General features: G+C 33.6%; 1 protein-coding gene across 1 annotated transcript in view; it reads left to right on the top strand.

Annotated features, from left to right (window-relative positions):
- ERGIC2 (ERGIC and golgi 2) overlaps positions 1-16,613 on the top strand; it is a 40,405-nt gene that overhangs the window by 13,294 nt on the left and 10,498 nt on the right. The window contains exons 5-10 of the mRNA XM_043440532.1: positions 586-656; positions 5,878-5,918; positions 11,862-11,963; positions 13,033-13,128; positions 15,235-15,290; positions 16,103-16,201. Coding sequence (XP_043296467.1) covers positions 586-656; positions 5,878-5,918; positions 11,862-11,963; positions 13,033-13,128; positions 15,235-15,290; positions 16,103-16,201 — 465 coding nt within the window. The remainder of the gene's footprint in view (positions 1-585; positions 657-5,877; positions 5,919-11,861; positions 11,964-13,032; positions 13,129-15,234; positions 15,291-16,102; positions 16,202-16,613) is intronic.

The following is a 16,613-nucleotide window of genomic DNA, read 5'->3' as shown; positions in this document are numbered from 1 at the left end:
ATCTAAATCTGTTTCCCTTTTCCATTTATATTTTCTTATGTTAGTGGTTTTAAGATAAAAGAAATATTTTTTATCTAAACTATTGAGTTAGTGTTAATACTGAATTATCATATTTTGCTTTATTATAGGTGTTTGAATATCATTAAAATTTTACCCTTTTCAAAATAAATTTTCCCTATTTGTTAACTATTTAAATGTCATCAGTAGCTTTGCCTTAAGATTTTTTTAATCTGTAAAAATAATTCTTGTCATTAATATTTTGTTCAGCAGCCATTTAATACTGTGATTAGTTGATTGCCAAGTTTTGCAAAGTTCTTCAGTTCTGTTAAGTTTATACAATTTTTACTGTGAGATTCCAAGTCATCTTTCTTACTGAGTAAAAAGTAGAAAAAGCATTATTAATTTTTGGAGTTATTTCCACCAAAACTGTATAATACTACTGTTTTAACTTGAATAAGTAAGCAGTATAGGAAAGTGATCCTACATATTTGTGAGTTTTCTATTATTCATCTTAATTTGTTCGTTTATATCACATAAAGTTTGGTTCTGAGCATAGAATATAAAACTTCTAATTTTTTGATGCAGATGTTGGAGCAGATGTATTGGATTTAGCAGAAACGATGGTTGCATCTGCCGATGGTCTAGTTTATGAACCAGTAAGTCTGATTCACATATCGTTTTCAGTCGTATGCTTTGAGGAATTTTTTTCTTGAAAACAGTTTTGATATTTGATATTTTGATATTTGATTAGTTTTGTCTGAGCTAGTTTTTTAAAAATACATTTTCTTAATTCAGAAGTCATGTATGACAATGTAAATCAGCTATACTTCAATAAAAAATAAAACAAGAAAATAAAAGTGATACATATCCTTTGTAAACATTTAGGGGAAGAAAAAAGTTATGTTTGATACTAAAGCCTTGAGATAACTATTGTTAGCATTCTGGATAAGAGTCTATAACAATAACCTTGTACTTATTTTGTATTTTTTGGTAATTCTTCCTAACAGTTTCCTTATCTCTTTTATACAGTTGCTAGAGTGATGACATTCCTTTTTTTCTGATGATTTAGAAATTCTGTGTCCTATTTGTATTCTTCTTTTACCAAATTTAAGTCCTTAAAAATGTCTGAGCTATATTTCTCATGTAATCAAGAATGAAGCAGTATCTAAGAGGAGAATTTTATATGCATTTACTTTTTTCACCTACCTTCACACCTCCATTTCCCAGACCCAGTGAAATACTGATATTGTCTTATCGTTTTCATCATACAAGTTGTATGTAGTAAAATTAATCTGTCAGCATACACCAGCACATTACAGGGGCAGATGTCACATTTTGGGCAGGTGATAACAGGTCCTGATCAGAACTAGGCCTGAAGAAGCTTTAGAGAAGAAAGGACAGAACTCCCAGCTAGTTTGCCTGCTGGCTACTCTGTTGGCTTTGTGGTATGTATGTTTACTCATGCATTCTTGAGTTGTTTTGTTTACCATTGACAGTTGTGAACTCTCTATAAACAAAATTGGAAAGTGAAGACTAAAGGTGATGGAGGATTAGAAGTAACTGAATGTGTGGAGGAGAAAAAGGAAGCCCTTAGGTTAGTTTTGATTACCAAGTTATTTTTAGTTTATAGCAATAAAATGTATTTATGCCTTTTTATACACACTTTTTAAAATAAGTTTTCTAAAGAAAAAGTAACTTTTGTTAGTGCCACTCAACCTCTCTACTTCCTAACTCCTCTACTCCACTCAAAAAATTGGTATCACAGTAATTTTTAATGAGGTTAGTTACCTTACAAAGTCAGGTACCGTGTTACTACATACTTTTATCTGCAAGTTTAGATGGTGATTATTGTCAGGCACGTTCACATTTGCATTACATTTCATACTATTTTAGGAATAATTCTTCAACTTTCACTGTGTTTTACTGCTTTTATTTTCTACTCTTCTTTGTTTATTTTTGTTTATCATTTTTTAAGGGACTTTTGGTGACTTCTTTATCACAGAAAGAATATTGGGATGGACATGTACACTCTGCTATATTTAAAATAGATAAACAACAAGATCCTACCTTATAACACAGGGAGCTCTGCTCAACGTTGTGGCAGCCTGGCTGGGAGAGGAGTTTGGGGGAGAATGGATACATGTATATGTATGGCTGAGTCCCTTTGCTGTCCACCTGAAACTATCAGAACATTGTTCATCGGCTGTGAAGTGAAGTCTTTCAGTCGTGTCCGACTCTTTGCTACCCTGTGGAGTATAGCCCGCACAGGCTCCTCTGTCGATGGGATTTTCCAGGCAAGAATACTGGATTGGGTTGCCATTTCCTTCTCCAGGGGATCTTCCCAACTCAGGGATCGAACCCGGGTCTCCCGCATTGCAAGCAGATGCTTTAACCTCTGAGACACCAGGGAATTGGCTATAGTCCAGTATAAAATAAAAATTTTTTTTAAAGAATATGTGGATTATGTTTTATGACAGGCTGCCATTCTGTCATTCCGTTCTTCATATATGTAAAGTTGGTTGAGGATAGAATTCTTGCTTTATGATACTTTGCACTCAAAACTTTGTAGACATTCCTTTATTGCCTTCTGGCACAATATTTTTTTCCTTGTAGGGAATGTATTTACTTACATGCTTTCTTTACTTTTGAAATTCAAATATTTATCCTATATATTCAAATGTAGATTTGCTATAGTTGCTTTTGGCTTCTGGTGGTAATTAATGATCTGAATTTTTAAGTCTTTTTTGGTTGTTGGTTTGCTTTAAAGATGTTCAGAATAATACTTTTGCTTCTGCTTTTAAAGACTTTTATCAAATGATGTTGACTATCCTGGAGTGGTTTTCAATATTTTATCAACTCCTGCATAAGATGCATATTTTGAACTTTGCCTCTGACTTCTCGATCAGTCTTTTTTTTCAATGCCTTCATTATGTTTTAAAATTCAGTGATTATACTTCCCACCTCTAATATATTGCAGATCACTCCATTTTGATGTTAAATCTCATTGAGAAATAATTAGAAAAACTTTTCTTCTTCTTTTTAGAAGTGGTATCATAGAGGAAAATTAGGCCTTGGACCTCAGATTGACCACATCGTTCAGACTAATGAATCTTTTTTGTCTGTTTTCTTGTTCTCCTTGGGGTGGGAGAATGCACGGCCACATGACTGACCGGGAGTTGGAGTAGACTGTTGGTCAGCTCCCTTTCCTCCCCACCCCGGCTTTTTTTTTTCCCAGACCTAAATGAAACAAGAAGGATATATAGTTTAGATATGCTTTGTTTCTTCTAAGTAAAATTAAAGCTTCAGATGTTTTTGAAAAGAAAGGAAGACGTCACACTGGGTTCAGGATGGCAGAGTGCTTCACTAGGGCTTCCCAGTATTTCTTTTCCATGTTTATTTTTTGATAGGTTAAATTTAGCTAAGGTAATTCCTTTTTTGTTTAACTGGTGTGACTGTCCTCACTAGCAGGCAGCTGTGGCAGTAATTTTGCTTAATTTATGTTACTGTCCAGGTCACATAGAAGCTGGGAGTAGTACTGTTGTGGAATGCAGTCTCTGGCGTTGATCGAATTCTTAAAAGTGTTCTTAGGGTGGACGCTGTCTCTTCCTCAAGTGTGTTACTTTATCACCTGTTTCCTGTTATGTGAATTGGCCATTTAATTGCTGCTTACGTGAACTTTTCTTGTCTCATGAAATTAATTATGTGTTGGGCTGTTTTCTCAGTTTAGTCTCCCTTGTATGCTGGCTTGCATAAGTTTTTAAAAATTTCCAGCAGGTGGATGCTAATTTAAAATAATTTAAAACAGTGATATAGTTTGTGTCCTTATTTTTCTGTTTCTTTGAACATTGTGAGGATTTGAGGAAATATCTTGAGCTTATCCTCTGAAATTTACTTATGCTATTTTCTAGCAGTCTCTCCGTATTCTGAGTGTCTGTCACTCTTCACATTTATTAAGTCTCTGATTTTTTTTTTTTAATGTATATTTTTTTCTGGATAGCTTGTCTCTCTAGCTAGATGCTAAACTCCTGAGAAAAAATTGCTTGATTTTTTCTTTTTTTATAGCTCACAGAATGTAAAGCATAACGCATTACAGATACTAGACTCTGATGGATATGTTAGAATTATGTTATTGTGGCAAGATCATTGATTATTCTATTGTAACAGTTTCTGCCATTTCTTTCAATCATTTGTAAATAGGAAAGTTTTATTTTAACTGTCATATAATAAAAGTCATGTCTTAGTCATAAAGCTAGAAACTTAAAAATATGTACACTTCTTATATGTATACTTAAAAATTATATACTTTTTATCAGTAATTTTTAAAATGCTTAACAATGTTTCTGGTAAGTATTCACTTCCTTGTCCTAATTTATATTAAAATATTTGAGAATATTATTAATGTAAAATTGAGATAATTTTTACTTGTTTTTAAGTTTTCACTCGATTCTTTTAATATGCAGTCTGAATATAAAAACTTAATTCTATTAATTTTATAAGTTTCTAAACCATGATCACATTATGCTGTGTGATGCTATTATTTATTTAAAGAAAAGAACCACTTTTAGGGTTGTGAGAAAGTGAGAAATCCGAGAATTGGGCTTATACACTGACCCTTACTTCCTGTGATTTTGAAAAAAGTTTTTAACCTTTTGAGTTCTTAACAAACTCACAAGATTGTTATGAAGATGGAGGTAATAATTTAAGTAGCATGTGGCCTGGCACAAAGGCACTCTGGGGTTCTTTACCTGCTGTGTTAATCACTCTGTTGAGCAGTTTGGGGATACCAAAGGAAAAAATTGCATAGTCCCTGCTATCAACAGTTTTATTCACAAAGTAATTGGGGAGCCAGGTGCATGTAGCCTCATCTGTTTGCCTTGGTGTGTTTTTTAGATGTTAGCATTTTCTCTGTGTGCCGTGGTGTGAAAAGGTTGCAGGAGGAGTAACCAAAGTAATTTCATTGTAATCAGAAAGAGGGGGGCAATTTAACCTGGAACAAATGGTGTATAGAATTTAGACTGACTTTAGGGTCACAATTACAGGAGAGGAAGGCTCCAGGTTAACGTAATTAAATAAGCAAAGGCACAGAGTTAGAGCTGTTTGATGGAATGAGGGGTTAAGACCAAGGATTTGTAGAGAAAGAGTAGTAGGTTAGGGCATGTTATGGAGGCATCATTAGTAATAATGATGAGTTAGAATGTAGAATTAATATGCCTAGTTATGAATTGTCTTTATAAATATTAAAGGTCGACTTGCTATTGGAAAATTAAATTATGAGTATTGCCACAAACCATGAGAAGCTTGCCTTTTTCCCTCTGAGTCTACAAAATAACAAAATTTGTCTTTGAATTGATGAAAATAGTGCCTACATAACATTTCTTGAATTATTCTTTTTTGGTTAATACATTTGGGAATTACAGTGACATTGTTTAGCTCATTTTAAAACTTGTTGATTTTATCGTGGTAAAACACCATGACAGGAACGTAGGCTTTGGATGCCTGAATGCTGTACTTAAGCTGTATGAGTTTTTTATTTCTTCTTCTTTTTTAAATGCTTAAGTTTCTTGCTGGCATCATTTAAATGATTTTAAGCCCTTTTGTACATGTGATAGATTACATTGTATCCATTACGATAAATGTAGATTTCTATAGCAGGAAAATATTTGCAGTTAGTAAAATTTCTGTATACTACTTTTGAGTATAAGTATCATATATTTAAATTTATTAGTTTGACTTATGGAAGATTAAATGTAAATTATGAATACTTATTTTTAATGGCACTATACATTTCTTCCTTGCTCAAAGAAAATTGTTTTAAATTATGATATTAAAGCTGGGAGAAATTGACAATTCTAGTGATTATGTTTTGCTTTATTTCAGGCAATATTTGATCTTTCACCACAGCAAAGAGAGTGGCAGAGGTAATAAGTACACAAAGTACTGTGGTTCATAGAAATCTAGATCTTGCTTTGTTTATTTTGTCTCCTGTGAATTATTTATAGATTCCTCTAGGCATTGGTTTGAATGAAATATTAGCAGAATATAGTATATAATACAGTCTTTACAATTTCAAAAGTTTTATCCAGTCTTTGGAATGTCATATCTTTTCTCTAATCCGCTTTGAACCATAAATACATTTTACTTTACATTTAAAATTGTATTATTTATTTAAATATTTTAAAAAGCATATAATCAAATTTGAACATAAAGGATATTAAGTGAAAATAGAAGCCTCCTCATCATTCTCTAAACCTAGTACCGCTGACGAGTGCTAATAACCAGTTTTCTGCTTGTGGCCGTATTTGCTTATGTTACTCTTTTCCTAATACAAATGGGGTCATTCTATACATCTGTTTTATAACTTGCTTTTTCCAACCTAACCTTATATTTTAGACATCTTCCCACTTAAGTATATACAGTGGTATATTTTATTGACAAACTATAATAATTTTTGGATACTTATTGATGGGCATTTAGATTGCTTACAGGTTACTAATATCAATGCTCAGTGAAAATTCTTGAATCTAATTTCTCATGTGAATATATGTATATGTTCCTTATGTACTTGTGTGAATATATGTATATAAAATTTCTAGAAATGAAATTTCTCTTTTAGAGAGTATTTAATGGTTTGATAAGTTGTCACATAAGAAAAAACATTTGTAATGATGAGGTGGTGGTTGTTAATTAAACTAATTGTGGTAATCATTTCACAGTATATATGTTTATACCTTAATCTTATACAATGTTATATGCCAGTTATATCTCAGTAAGATTGGTAAAAAATTTTGATAGATAATGCCAAATATCTTCCCCAAATAGTGTCATTTATACTCCAGAACTATGTGAGAGTACTTGTTTCTTTAACTTCATCAACAGTGGGTATAATCAGACTTTTTTTTTTTTGCCATTTTGATGGGTGAAAACTGGAATTGCACTTTTAAATTAGCATTTCTTTATAAATAACTGTATATCTTTGAATTTTTTTTTCCCGTTTGTATTTTTGTATGAAACTCTTTATTTATGCCATATGCCCATTTTGCTTGTTCATTGGGTTTCTTCTTACTACCATTAAAGAGTTCTTTGTATATTAAAGAAATTACTTTTTTATGGTAAATGGTTACTACATCCCTCTCTGTCCTTTCTTTTTGGTGTCTAGGCTGTGTCTTGTGTTTAAAAAGGCATTAACTAATTTAAGATTATTAAAAATAAATTTTTTTACTCATCCTTTTCTTTCTTTCTAGTCCTAAGTATTGGTTCATTTCCAATGCCTTTCTCTTTTAATTTCCACTTTCGTCATTTGGAGAGATTTTAAAATGAAAGTTGAAACAAATGTAGTTGAACAAAATAACTTAATATTATGTGTCTCTGGGCTTCTAGTCCTTTTAGTAGAGAACTGTCCAAGAATGAAATGTATTACTTTATTCTAGAAATGTTAAAAGTTATAAGTCTGCTTTCATCTGGAATTTTATTTAGTTTTCAAAACTAGTAATAAGTGAGAGACAAGATTGTGTTTTTACTATTAAAATTATAAATATGTTCCAGCGTAGTTTTCTATTTTCCATCATAGTACACTTTTTCATATCCCTTTATCCATGGAATATTAGCTCAGGTATTTACAGGCCTATTTGAGGCACACACACACACACACACACACACACATCGTTTGATGTCATCAAGCTCTTTTCCCACTCTCCAAGCCCTAACACACACACACACACACACACACACACACACACACACACATCGTTTGATGTCATCAAGCTCTTTTCCCACTCTCCAAGCCCTAAAAGTTGAACTGTGGAAATATATGACATGCAAAAATATGAAGGTTTCAATTTCTGCTAGCATTAGATATAAAGTTTTTGAGTCTCTGTGCATACATATATCTAAAGATGAAATCTGACCTCTTGAAGCTTCCTAAATTATTGTGTTCTGCTTCCAAACAAATATTTGTGAATGGACTAGAGATGCCTAAGGCCTAACAACCTGAATAATGTGCATACCAAAATGTTCTTTTCCTACAGAATTTGCTTAAAGATACTTAAGTTTTCTTTCAGTTGTTCTGCTTTCTTAAATATTTAGGATCCCAACTAATCTTTTTCCTGAAGTAGTAAATCTCAAACTCTGGCCATAGCCTTCCTGATTACAGCTATTTATTTCTACTGATTTTACAGTGTAAAAATGACCTTTTATTTTAACTAGGCCTGTTTTACCAGTGTCCTCAGTGGGTGATGCATATGTATTTTACTTCTCACTTGCCCTTCTAGAAAATGTTTTATTATTATATCATGATAGGATATAAAGTATATACTAATTTATATTTGCTTCTTCAGGTGCTTGTTTGTTTATAATTTTTCAGAATTATTTATGTATGTTTATATATGTTTAAAAACTTTCTATGAGTATTTTTAGGTTCACAGCAAATTTGAGTGAAAACTATAGAGTTCCCAAATATACCCTGTCACTTCATATGCATGGCCTCCACCATTATCAGTGTCCTACACCAGAGTGGTACATTTCTTCCAGTTTATGTACCAGTATGAATACATCCTTATTGCCCAGAGTCTGAAGTTTACATTAGAGTTCACTGTTAGAGATGTCCATTCTGAGTTTTAACAGATACCTAATAACATATACCCACCATTATAGTATCTGTATTTTTGCTGCCCTGAAAATCCTGTTTTGTCTGTTCATTCTTCCTTCCCCTCTGGGTTTTAAATTTTGTACTAGCTGAGTTTGAGCTCTAATATAGATGACTTTGGATGTTAGTTATATAAAGGTGTAGAGTTAAAGGAGGTAAAATAGGATTATATCTAAAGATACAGTTATTGCTGGAAATGGTAGAAATAGAAGTAATATTTTTATTCTTGGTCTTGTTGTTCAGAATAAGTAATTTCATGAGTTATTGTAAATGTAAGAATTTAGTTTAAAAAAATGTCTTCAAGCAACTGTTTTATTTTGGCTAAGTATATTTAAAAAGAAAATCTAAGCATGAGTTCTCAAATGTATAATAAGCTCTCTAAAATCCTATACCTTATATGCTGATACTCTTTTTAAAAATTATAGGTAGAATGTAATATTTTGTTTAGAATGGTCATGTCATAGAATAAAGTTCAGGTTACTTTGGGAAAGGCAGATACCAGGTGATGTTAAATTTCACTGTGGCCTGGTTTGTACTGAGAATTGGATGCTCATGTTGTGGATTTATACCCCAGTCATCTCCACTTTTCAGTTCAGTTGCTCAGTTGTGTCTGACTCTTTGTGGCCCAGGACTGAAGCATGCCAGGCTGCTTCCCTGTCCATTACCAACTCCTGGAGTTCACTCAGATTCATGTCCTTTAAGTCAGTGATGCCATCCAACCTTGTCCCCTTCTCCTGCCTTCAGTCTTTTCCCATCATCACGGTCTTTCCAGTCAGTCAGTTCTTCTCAACAGGTGGCCAAAATATTGGAGCAGCTTTAGCATCAGTCCTTCCAATGAATATTAGGACTGATTTCCTTTAGGATTGACTAGTGCGATCTCCTTGCAGTTCAAGGGGCTCTCAAGAGTCTTCTCCAACACCACAGTTCAAAAGCATCAATTCTTTGGTGCTCAGCTTTGTTTATAGTCCAACTTTCACATCCATACATGACTGCTGGAAAAACCATAGCTTGGAATAAACATGTTTGTCAGTAAAGTAATGTCTCTACTTTTTAATATACTGTCTAGGTAGGTCATAGCTTTTCTTCCAAGGAGCAAGTGTCTTCTAATATCATGGTTGCAGTCACCATCTGCAGTGATTTTGGAGCCCAAGGAAAGAAAGTTTGTCACTGTTTCCATTGTTTCCCCATCTATTTGCCATGAAGTGATGAGACCGGATGCCTTGATCTTAGTTTTCTGAATGTTGAGTTTTAAGTCAACTTTTTCACTCTCCTCTTTGACTTTAATCAAGAGGATCTTCAGTTCCTCTTTGCTTTCTGCCATAAACGTGGTTTCATCTGCATATCTGAGGTTATTGATATTTCTCTCAGCAATCTTGATTCCAGCTTGTGCTTCATCTAGCGCAGAATTTTGCATGATGTACTCTGCATGTAAGTTAAATAAGCCAGGTGACAGTATACAGCCGTGACATACTCCTTCCTCAAATTTGAACCAGTCTGTTGTTCCATGTCCAGTTCTAACTATTGCTTCTTGACCTGCCTACAGATTTCTTAGGTGGCAGGTCAGGTGGTCTGTTATACCCATCTCTTGAAGAATTTTCCACAGTCTGTTGTGATCCACACAGTCAAAGGCTTTAGTGTAGTCAATAAAGCAGAAGCAGATGTTCTTCTGAAATTCTCTTGCTTTTTCTGTGGTCCAGTGTATGTTGGCAATTTAATCTCTGGTTCCTCTGCCTTTTCTAAATCCAGCTTGAACATCTGAAAGTTCTCGGTACATGTACTATTGAAACCAAACTTGGAGAATTTTGAGCATTACTTTACTAGCATGTTACATGAGTGCAATTGTGTGGTAGTTTGAACATTCTTTTGCATTGCCTTTCTTTGGGATTGAAATGAAACTGACCTTTTCAGTCCTGTGGCCATTTCTGAGTTTTCCAAATTTGTTTGTATATTGAGTGAAACACTTTCACAGCATCATCTTTTAGGATTTGAAATAGCTTAGCTGGAATTCTGTCACCTCCACTAGCTTTGTTCATAGTGATGCTTTCTAAGGCCCACTTGCCTTTGCATTCCAGGATGTCTGGCTCTAGGTGAGTGATCACACCATCGTGGTTATCTGGGACATGAAGATCTTTTTTGTTTAGTTCATGTGTTCTTGCCACCTCTTCTTAATATCTTCTGCCTCTGTTAGATTTCTGTCCTTTATTGTGCTCATCTTTCCATGAAATGTTCCCTTGGTATCTCTAATTTTCTTGAAGACATCTCTAGTCTTCCCCATTCTATTGTTTTCCTCTATTTCTTTGCATTGATCTCTGAGGAAAGCTTTCCTATCTCTCCTTGGTATTCTTTGGAACTCTGCATTCAAATGGATATATGTTTTCTTTTCTCTTTTGCCTTTCGCTTCTCTTCTTTTCTCAGCTGTTTGTAAAGCCTCATCAGACAATCATTTTGCGTTTTTGCATTTCTTTTTCTTAGGAATGGTTTTGATCACCACTTCTGTACAATGTTCTCCATCCAGAGTTCTTCAGGCACTGTGCCTGTCAGATCTAATCTCTTGAATCTGTTTGTCACTTCCACTGTTAGTTGCTCATTTGTGTCTGACTCATTGTTACTCCATGGGCTGTAGCCCACCAGCCTGCTCAGTCCATGGGATTCTCCAGGCAAGAATATTGGAGTGGGTTGCCATGCCCTTCTCCAGAGAATCTTCCCGACCCAGGAATCAAATCTTCGTCTCCTGCATTGCCAGCAGATACTTTACCATCTGAGCCACAAATGAAGCCCCCAAATCTGTTATGTGACCCTGTATCTGTCCTGTTCTTTTTATCTGTAACACTTTATTCAGTATCTCACAAAAGCTAATAATTTTGTGATTGCTGCATATGTGCATGAAGAATGCATTTAGATATTCAGATGAACAGAAAGTCTTTCTTGGTGGCCCTCATTCCACCAGTGATATAAACAGGATCCACACGTTCATTATTGGTAGAAATTAGACAGGATTAGGGACCCCAGCTTTTAGACCTCTAGCCATACTACTTCTCTTTTCCTACTTTCCAGGAAGTGACCAAAGAATACTTGGAACTTTATTTTAGAATAAGTTTCTGTAATAATAAATACATGACTTAGCTAAGTCAACTAGCCATTGCTATTTTTCAAATACTGTTGACTTTCTCTTTGTGTCTTATTGTGTTTTTAAACTGTTGCTTATTTGTTTTGTATTTAGGATGCTACAGCTGATTCAGAGTAGACTGCAAGAAGAACATTCTCTTCAAGATGTGATATTTAAAAGTGCTTTTAAAAGTGCATCAACAGCACTTCCACCAAGGTGAGATGTATATTTTAACTATGAGATTATTTACTATGGATTTACCATGACATGATTGAGTAATAGTTTAGTTCTCTGAATCTCATAGTTCTTAGAGAAAATATAATCATTCTGTATGATGAAGATGCCTTTTTAACTCTTGAATTTATGGCCTGTGATGTTGATCAGGATTATCATAAATAATAATATCTTATTTAATTTTTCTCTTTTATGTGTGTATGGTATACCTTCATATAAAATTGTACTACGTTTTAAAAACAAATTAATTGCATTTACCATTATGGTGATGTATAAACTTTGGTTAGGAATTTCATGTTTTTATATTACTTTTGTATCTTTTATAGATTAGAAGAACTGATATTTGGAAATGCTATTATCATAAAAATGATTATTTAAAACTATATAGAGGTTTTACATTTGTTTAGGAAGAAAATGTTCTTTTGTATCTGAAGTTAAGTGTCATGCCCTTCCCTTACCTCATTCTTTTTCCCATCCCTTCCTGTCTCCGAAAGTACCACAAACATGATGAAAGTGTCTTTGTTGGACTAATAATTCTTTACTTTTCATTTTTCTTCTCTCATTAGCTTTAGTGCTCTGATTAAATTTGAAGAACTATGAAATTTTAGGTTTGTGTAAATATATATTCAATAGTTGGGCTTTCCTGGTGGCTAAGATAGTAATATCTACCTGCAGTGCAAGAGACCTGGGTTCGATCCCTGGGTTGGGAAGATCCCCTGGAGAAGAAAATGGCAACCCACTCCAGTATTCTTTCTTGGAGAATTCCGTGCACAGAGGAGCCTGAGGGCTACAGTCCGTGGGGTTGCAAAGAGCCAGACATAATTGAGCAACTAACACTTTCACTTACTTTTCATTTTCATATATAATTTTTTTCATTTTTGTAGTTTTTTAAAATAAATGTTTAGCTTTCAAAAAACTGCTATTCTGCTTTTGACATTTAGAACATTATGTAAAAATCGATCTTTAGGAGTTTTTTTCCTCTAAAGTTTTCTCACCAGTAAATGATAACTACTGACTATGCTGTAAGTAATTGTAATGTATCTTGTAACAGGGAAGATGATTCGTCACAACCTCCAGATGCTTGCAGAATTCGTGGTCATCTGTATGTCAATAAAGTAGCAGGGAATTTTCACATAACTGTGGGCAAGTATGTTCTTTTCACTTGCTGAAAATACTTTAGACAAGTTGGCAGTTAGGTTAAAAGTCAAATCTTTGCTAATTGAATAATATCTAACTAACAACTAAAGGACTCTTCAAATGTGTATTTTTGATGTCTTCACATTGTTTTGGCCTTCAGCCTCAGGATGAAGAAGACTACTGACTTTAAAAACTTCTACTTTAAAACAGAGGGATAATAGTCATGTTATCTTTCATATATTAAAGTATAGAAAATACAGGTAAATGTGAATTAAACCCTTCAGCTTGCCAAGAGTTGGTAGCCACAAAACTCTTGCCTGGACATTTCATTAATTTGTTCATTTTGTTGGATGATATTAGGTTTTTTGTTTTTCCTTTCAGTGATTCTCATCAAAATGGAATCCCTAATTCAAGACAATGTTTTGATGTAGATAGAAATGTGTCTGGGATAAAGTTAAATTAGGTGAATGTTAAAGAAAAATCTCAGATCACCTGCCTTTATGAACAGAACCCAGCACAGAAACTGGCATATGATAAACACCTGGTAAATTTCTGAGTAAATAAATAGATCTCTGATTATCTCTTCCCTCTTTCTCTGCTGCTTTCCCCTCACTTCTCTCCTCCTAGCTAGTTTCAGAGCTGAACAGTTCTTCATTGTAATAAACATTTCTTGAGTATTTGCTACATGCGAAGTACCATGCTACATACGATAGATGAAACAGTGAAAATCAGAGAAAGGGTTTGCCCTTATGATGCTGACATTCTATGAGAGAATCTGAACTTTAAACAGTGGATTACACTAATAATTACTTAATTATAGTTGTATTGTAACTATGAAGGAAAACTGTGGCTGATAAAAAACTATAAAACAAGGGTGCTGGTCTACTTTCCAAATCAGTGAAGGTTTTATTGAAGAAAACCTTTGAACACTAATGAATGATTTGACATTTTATATGTAAAGGAGAGAATAGCATCTAGGCTGAAGGAAAGATAATAAAACAGGAGAGAGCGTGGCTGGATGGAGATTTTCTTTAATGTACAGAGAAAACATTAGACTTTGTTTCAATGTTTACAGTGATCAGGTCAAGCATTGCTTTATTTTTGTTATCCTGCTCCTTTTAACATTCATTTTTTGTTACTGTCGCCAGGAGCTATTCTCCCCATCCCCAACCTGTAGATGGAAACCTTAGAACTTCTTCATATCATATAGTCCAACAGATAATTGTTGGCTCAAAGAAATTTAGAAGGGCTTATTACATCTCTGGATGCAAACAATATCCTATTCCAAAATTAACTGAAAGAGGGAAACTGACAAATATAGTAGGAACCTCTATATTTTGGTCTTTGTTCTTAATTGCATTAAGAACATTCTTAATTTCATCACACATCTTTCTGTGTGATAAGTCACATCTTCAGTAAGAGAGGTAAAATGGAAAATCACTTGGTTTGTATCCTATCCATATCATATCTGGGATTTTGAAAATAAGGAGTGCCAACTCTAAAGCCCAATTAAGCAAAATGTTCTCTCCCCAAAAAAATACCTGGATTCCAAAAAAAAAAAAAAAACCACCTTGATTCCAAAAAAGTACTCAGCTACTACTATTACAATTTGCAGTTTATTAGTACGTTTGTGAAAATTTGTTTTTTCTCATTATGTAACTACGTAATGTTTTCAGTTTTGCATCTTGGCCCACAAAACCTAAAGTATTTACTGTCTAGGTCTTTTCAGGTGGCTCAGTGGTAATGAATCCACCTGCCAGTGTGAGAGACATGGGTTCAGCCTCTGGGTCAGGAAGATCCCCTGGAGAAGGAAATAGCGGCCCACTCCAATACTTCTGCCTGGAAAATCCCATGGGCAGGCTGCAGTCCGTGGGGTCACAGAAGAGCTGGACATGACTTAGCAACTAAAACAATAACAATAATTTTACAGAAAATGTTTGCTAACCCCCATTTTATTGCATCGAGATGAATAGATTTAACTCCTTAAATCATAGGCCAAGTATGTTATATTATTTAATTCTAAGAAAATCATATAGCTTAGGAAAGATCCCCTTTCTGATTTTAATTCGTTACGTATTTAAACATTATTACTTTAATCTTTTTTCCCTCCTCTCAGGGCAATTCCACATCCCCGAGGTCATGCACACTTGGCAGCACTTGTCAACCATGACTGTAAGCAGTTTCTGAAATTTCTTTCTGGGAAGATATCCTCGGGAAAAGTTTGTTTTTAAATTTTTAGTGCAGGTGCAAGGTGGGGCTTTGAAAGTGGGCTGCTCTGAAAGAAGATATCTACAGGAGAAAATAAATGATTGCACTTAATGACTAATCCATTTTCTCTTGTCTTTAAGCTACCTATAATTCTATTTAGTCATAGCTCAGAAGTTGCTGAGGTTAGGGGAAGAGCCTTAGTATTCTTTATATCACTTAGTACACATTTCTACTAATTTTTACAGATAATGAAGAGAATATATTTGAAGTTTCCATATGTAAATTTAAATAGGGATATAAAGTATTCAAGTTAGTTTCATGTAATGGTTATCATAAAATTTAGTCCTTGCTGGAGAATAAAAACAAGTAATAAATTCCATAAAAAACAAATATGGTCACATTTAGCAGTGATGTGTATTAAAAGTATATCTGATCAGTTTCATGGATATCACCCCAGTTCTTCTAACAACACAATCCTGTTTCTATATGATGATTTGGACTAGAAAAGGATTGGTTTTTTTGTTAACAGAATTAGATGTTGTATTATTTCTTAGATGTTAATTTGTATATAATTATGAAATTTGCAATACAGCACTCCTATGTATTCATATACATTTTTCTCAAAACAATGTGGTTTTAAATACAGTATTATCATACCACCAGATTTTAGATACTTTCATTTGAGAATAGATAAGAATGTGAACTAGTCTGTAACATGTAGTTTTAAATAATTTAATGTCTCTACTTAATAGTTTCATTTTTTTTTTGCTTCTTAGCTTACAACTTTTCTCACAGAATAGATCATTTGTCTTTTGGAGAACTTGTTCCAGGAATTATTAATCCTTTAGATGGAACTGAAAAAATTGCATTAGATCGTAAGTATTTAAAAATTACTGTTGGAATTTGCATGTACGCAAATTGTTCTTGTAACTTTGATAAAACATTTTAATTAATTCTATTCCTAACCCCCTTGTAATAGATAAACAAACAAAAAAAAAATAGATAAACAAATCTTTTAAGTGGTTTAAATGGTTGATAATCATTAAGTGACAATGTTTTGTGGAGAGAATGTCCTAGTAGTGGATGAATTTGAATGTTAAAAAATGTACCATGAAACAGAATAAGGAATTAGTCAAGAGTAAGCAGGACAAGGAGTAGAATTTAAAAGCTCTCTAAATGTATGAAAGGTCAATGTAAGAGGGTATAATTGCTTTTCCATATTCAACAAATAAATAATAAAATAAAATTTGAACATTATAAGAAGAATTTCTTTCTTTTTATAGATTC

Source organism: Cervus canadensis, chromosome 21, assembly GCF_019320065.1.
Source record: "Cervus canadensis isolate Bull #8, Minnesota chromosome 21, ASM1932006v1, whole genome shotgun sequence".
In the NCBI taxonomy this organism is placed as follows: Eukaryota; Metazoa; Chordata; class Mammalia; order Artiodactyla; family Cervidae; genus Cervus; species Cervus canadensis.
The sequence above is the reverse complement of the archived record's forward strand: the minus strand, read 5'-3'. Positions and strand labels throughout refer to the sequence as shown.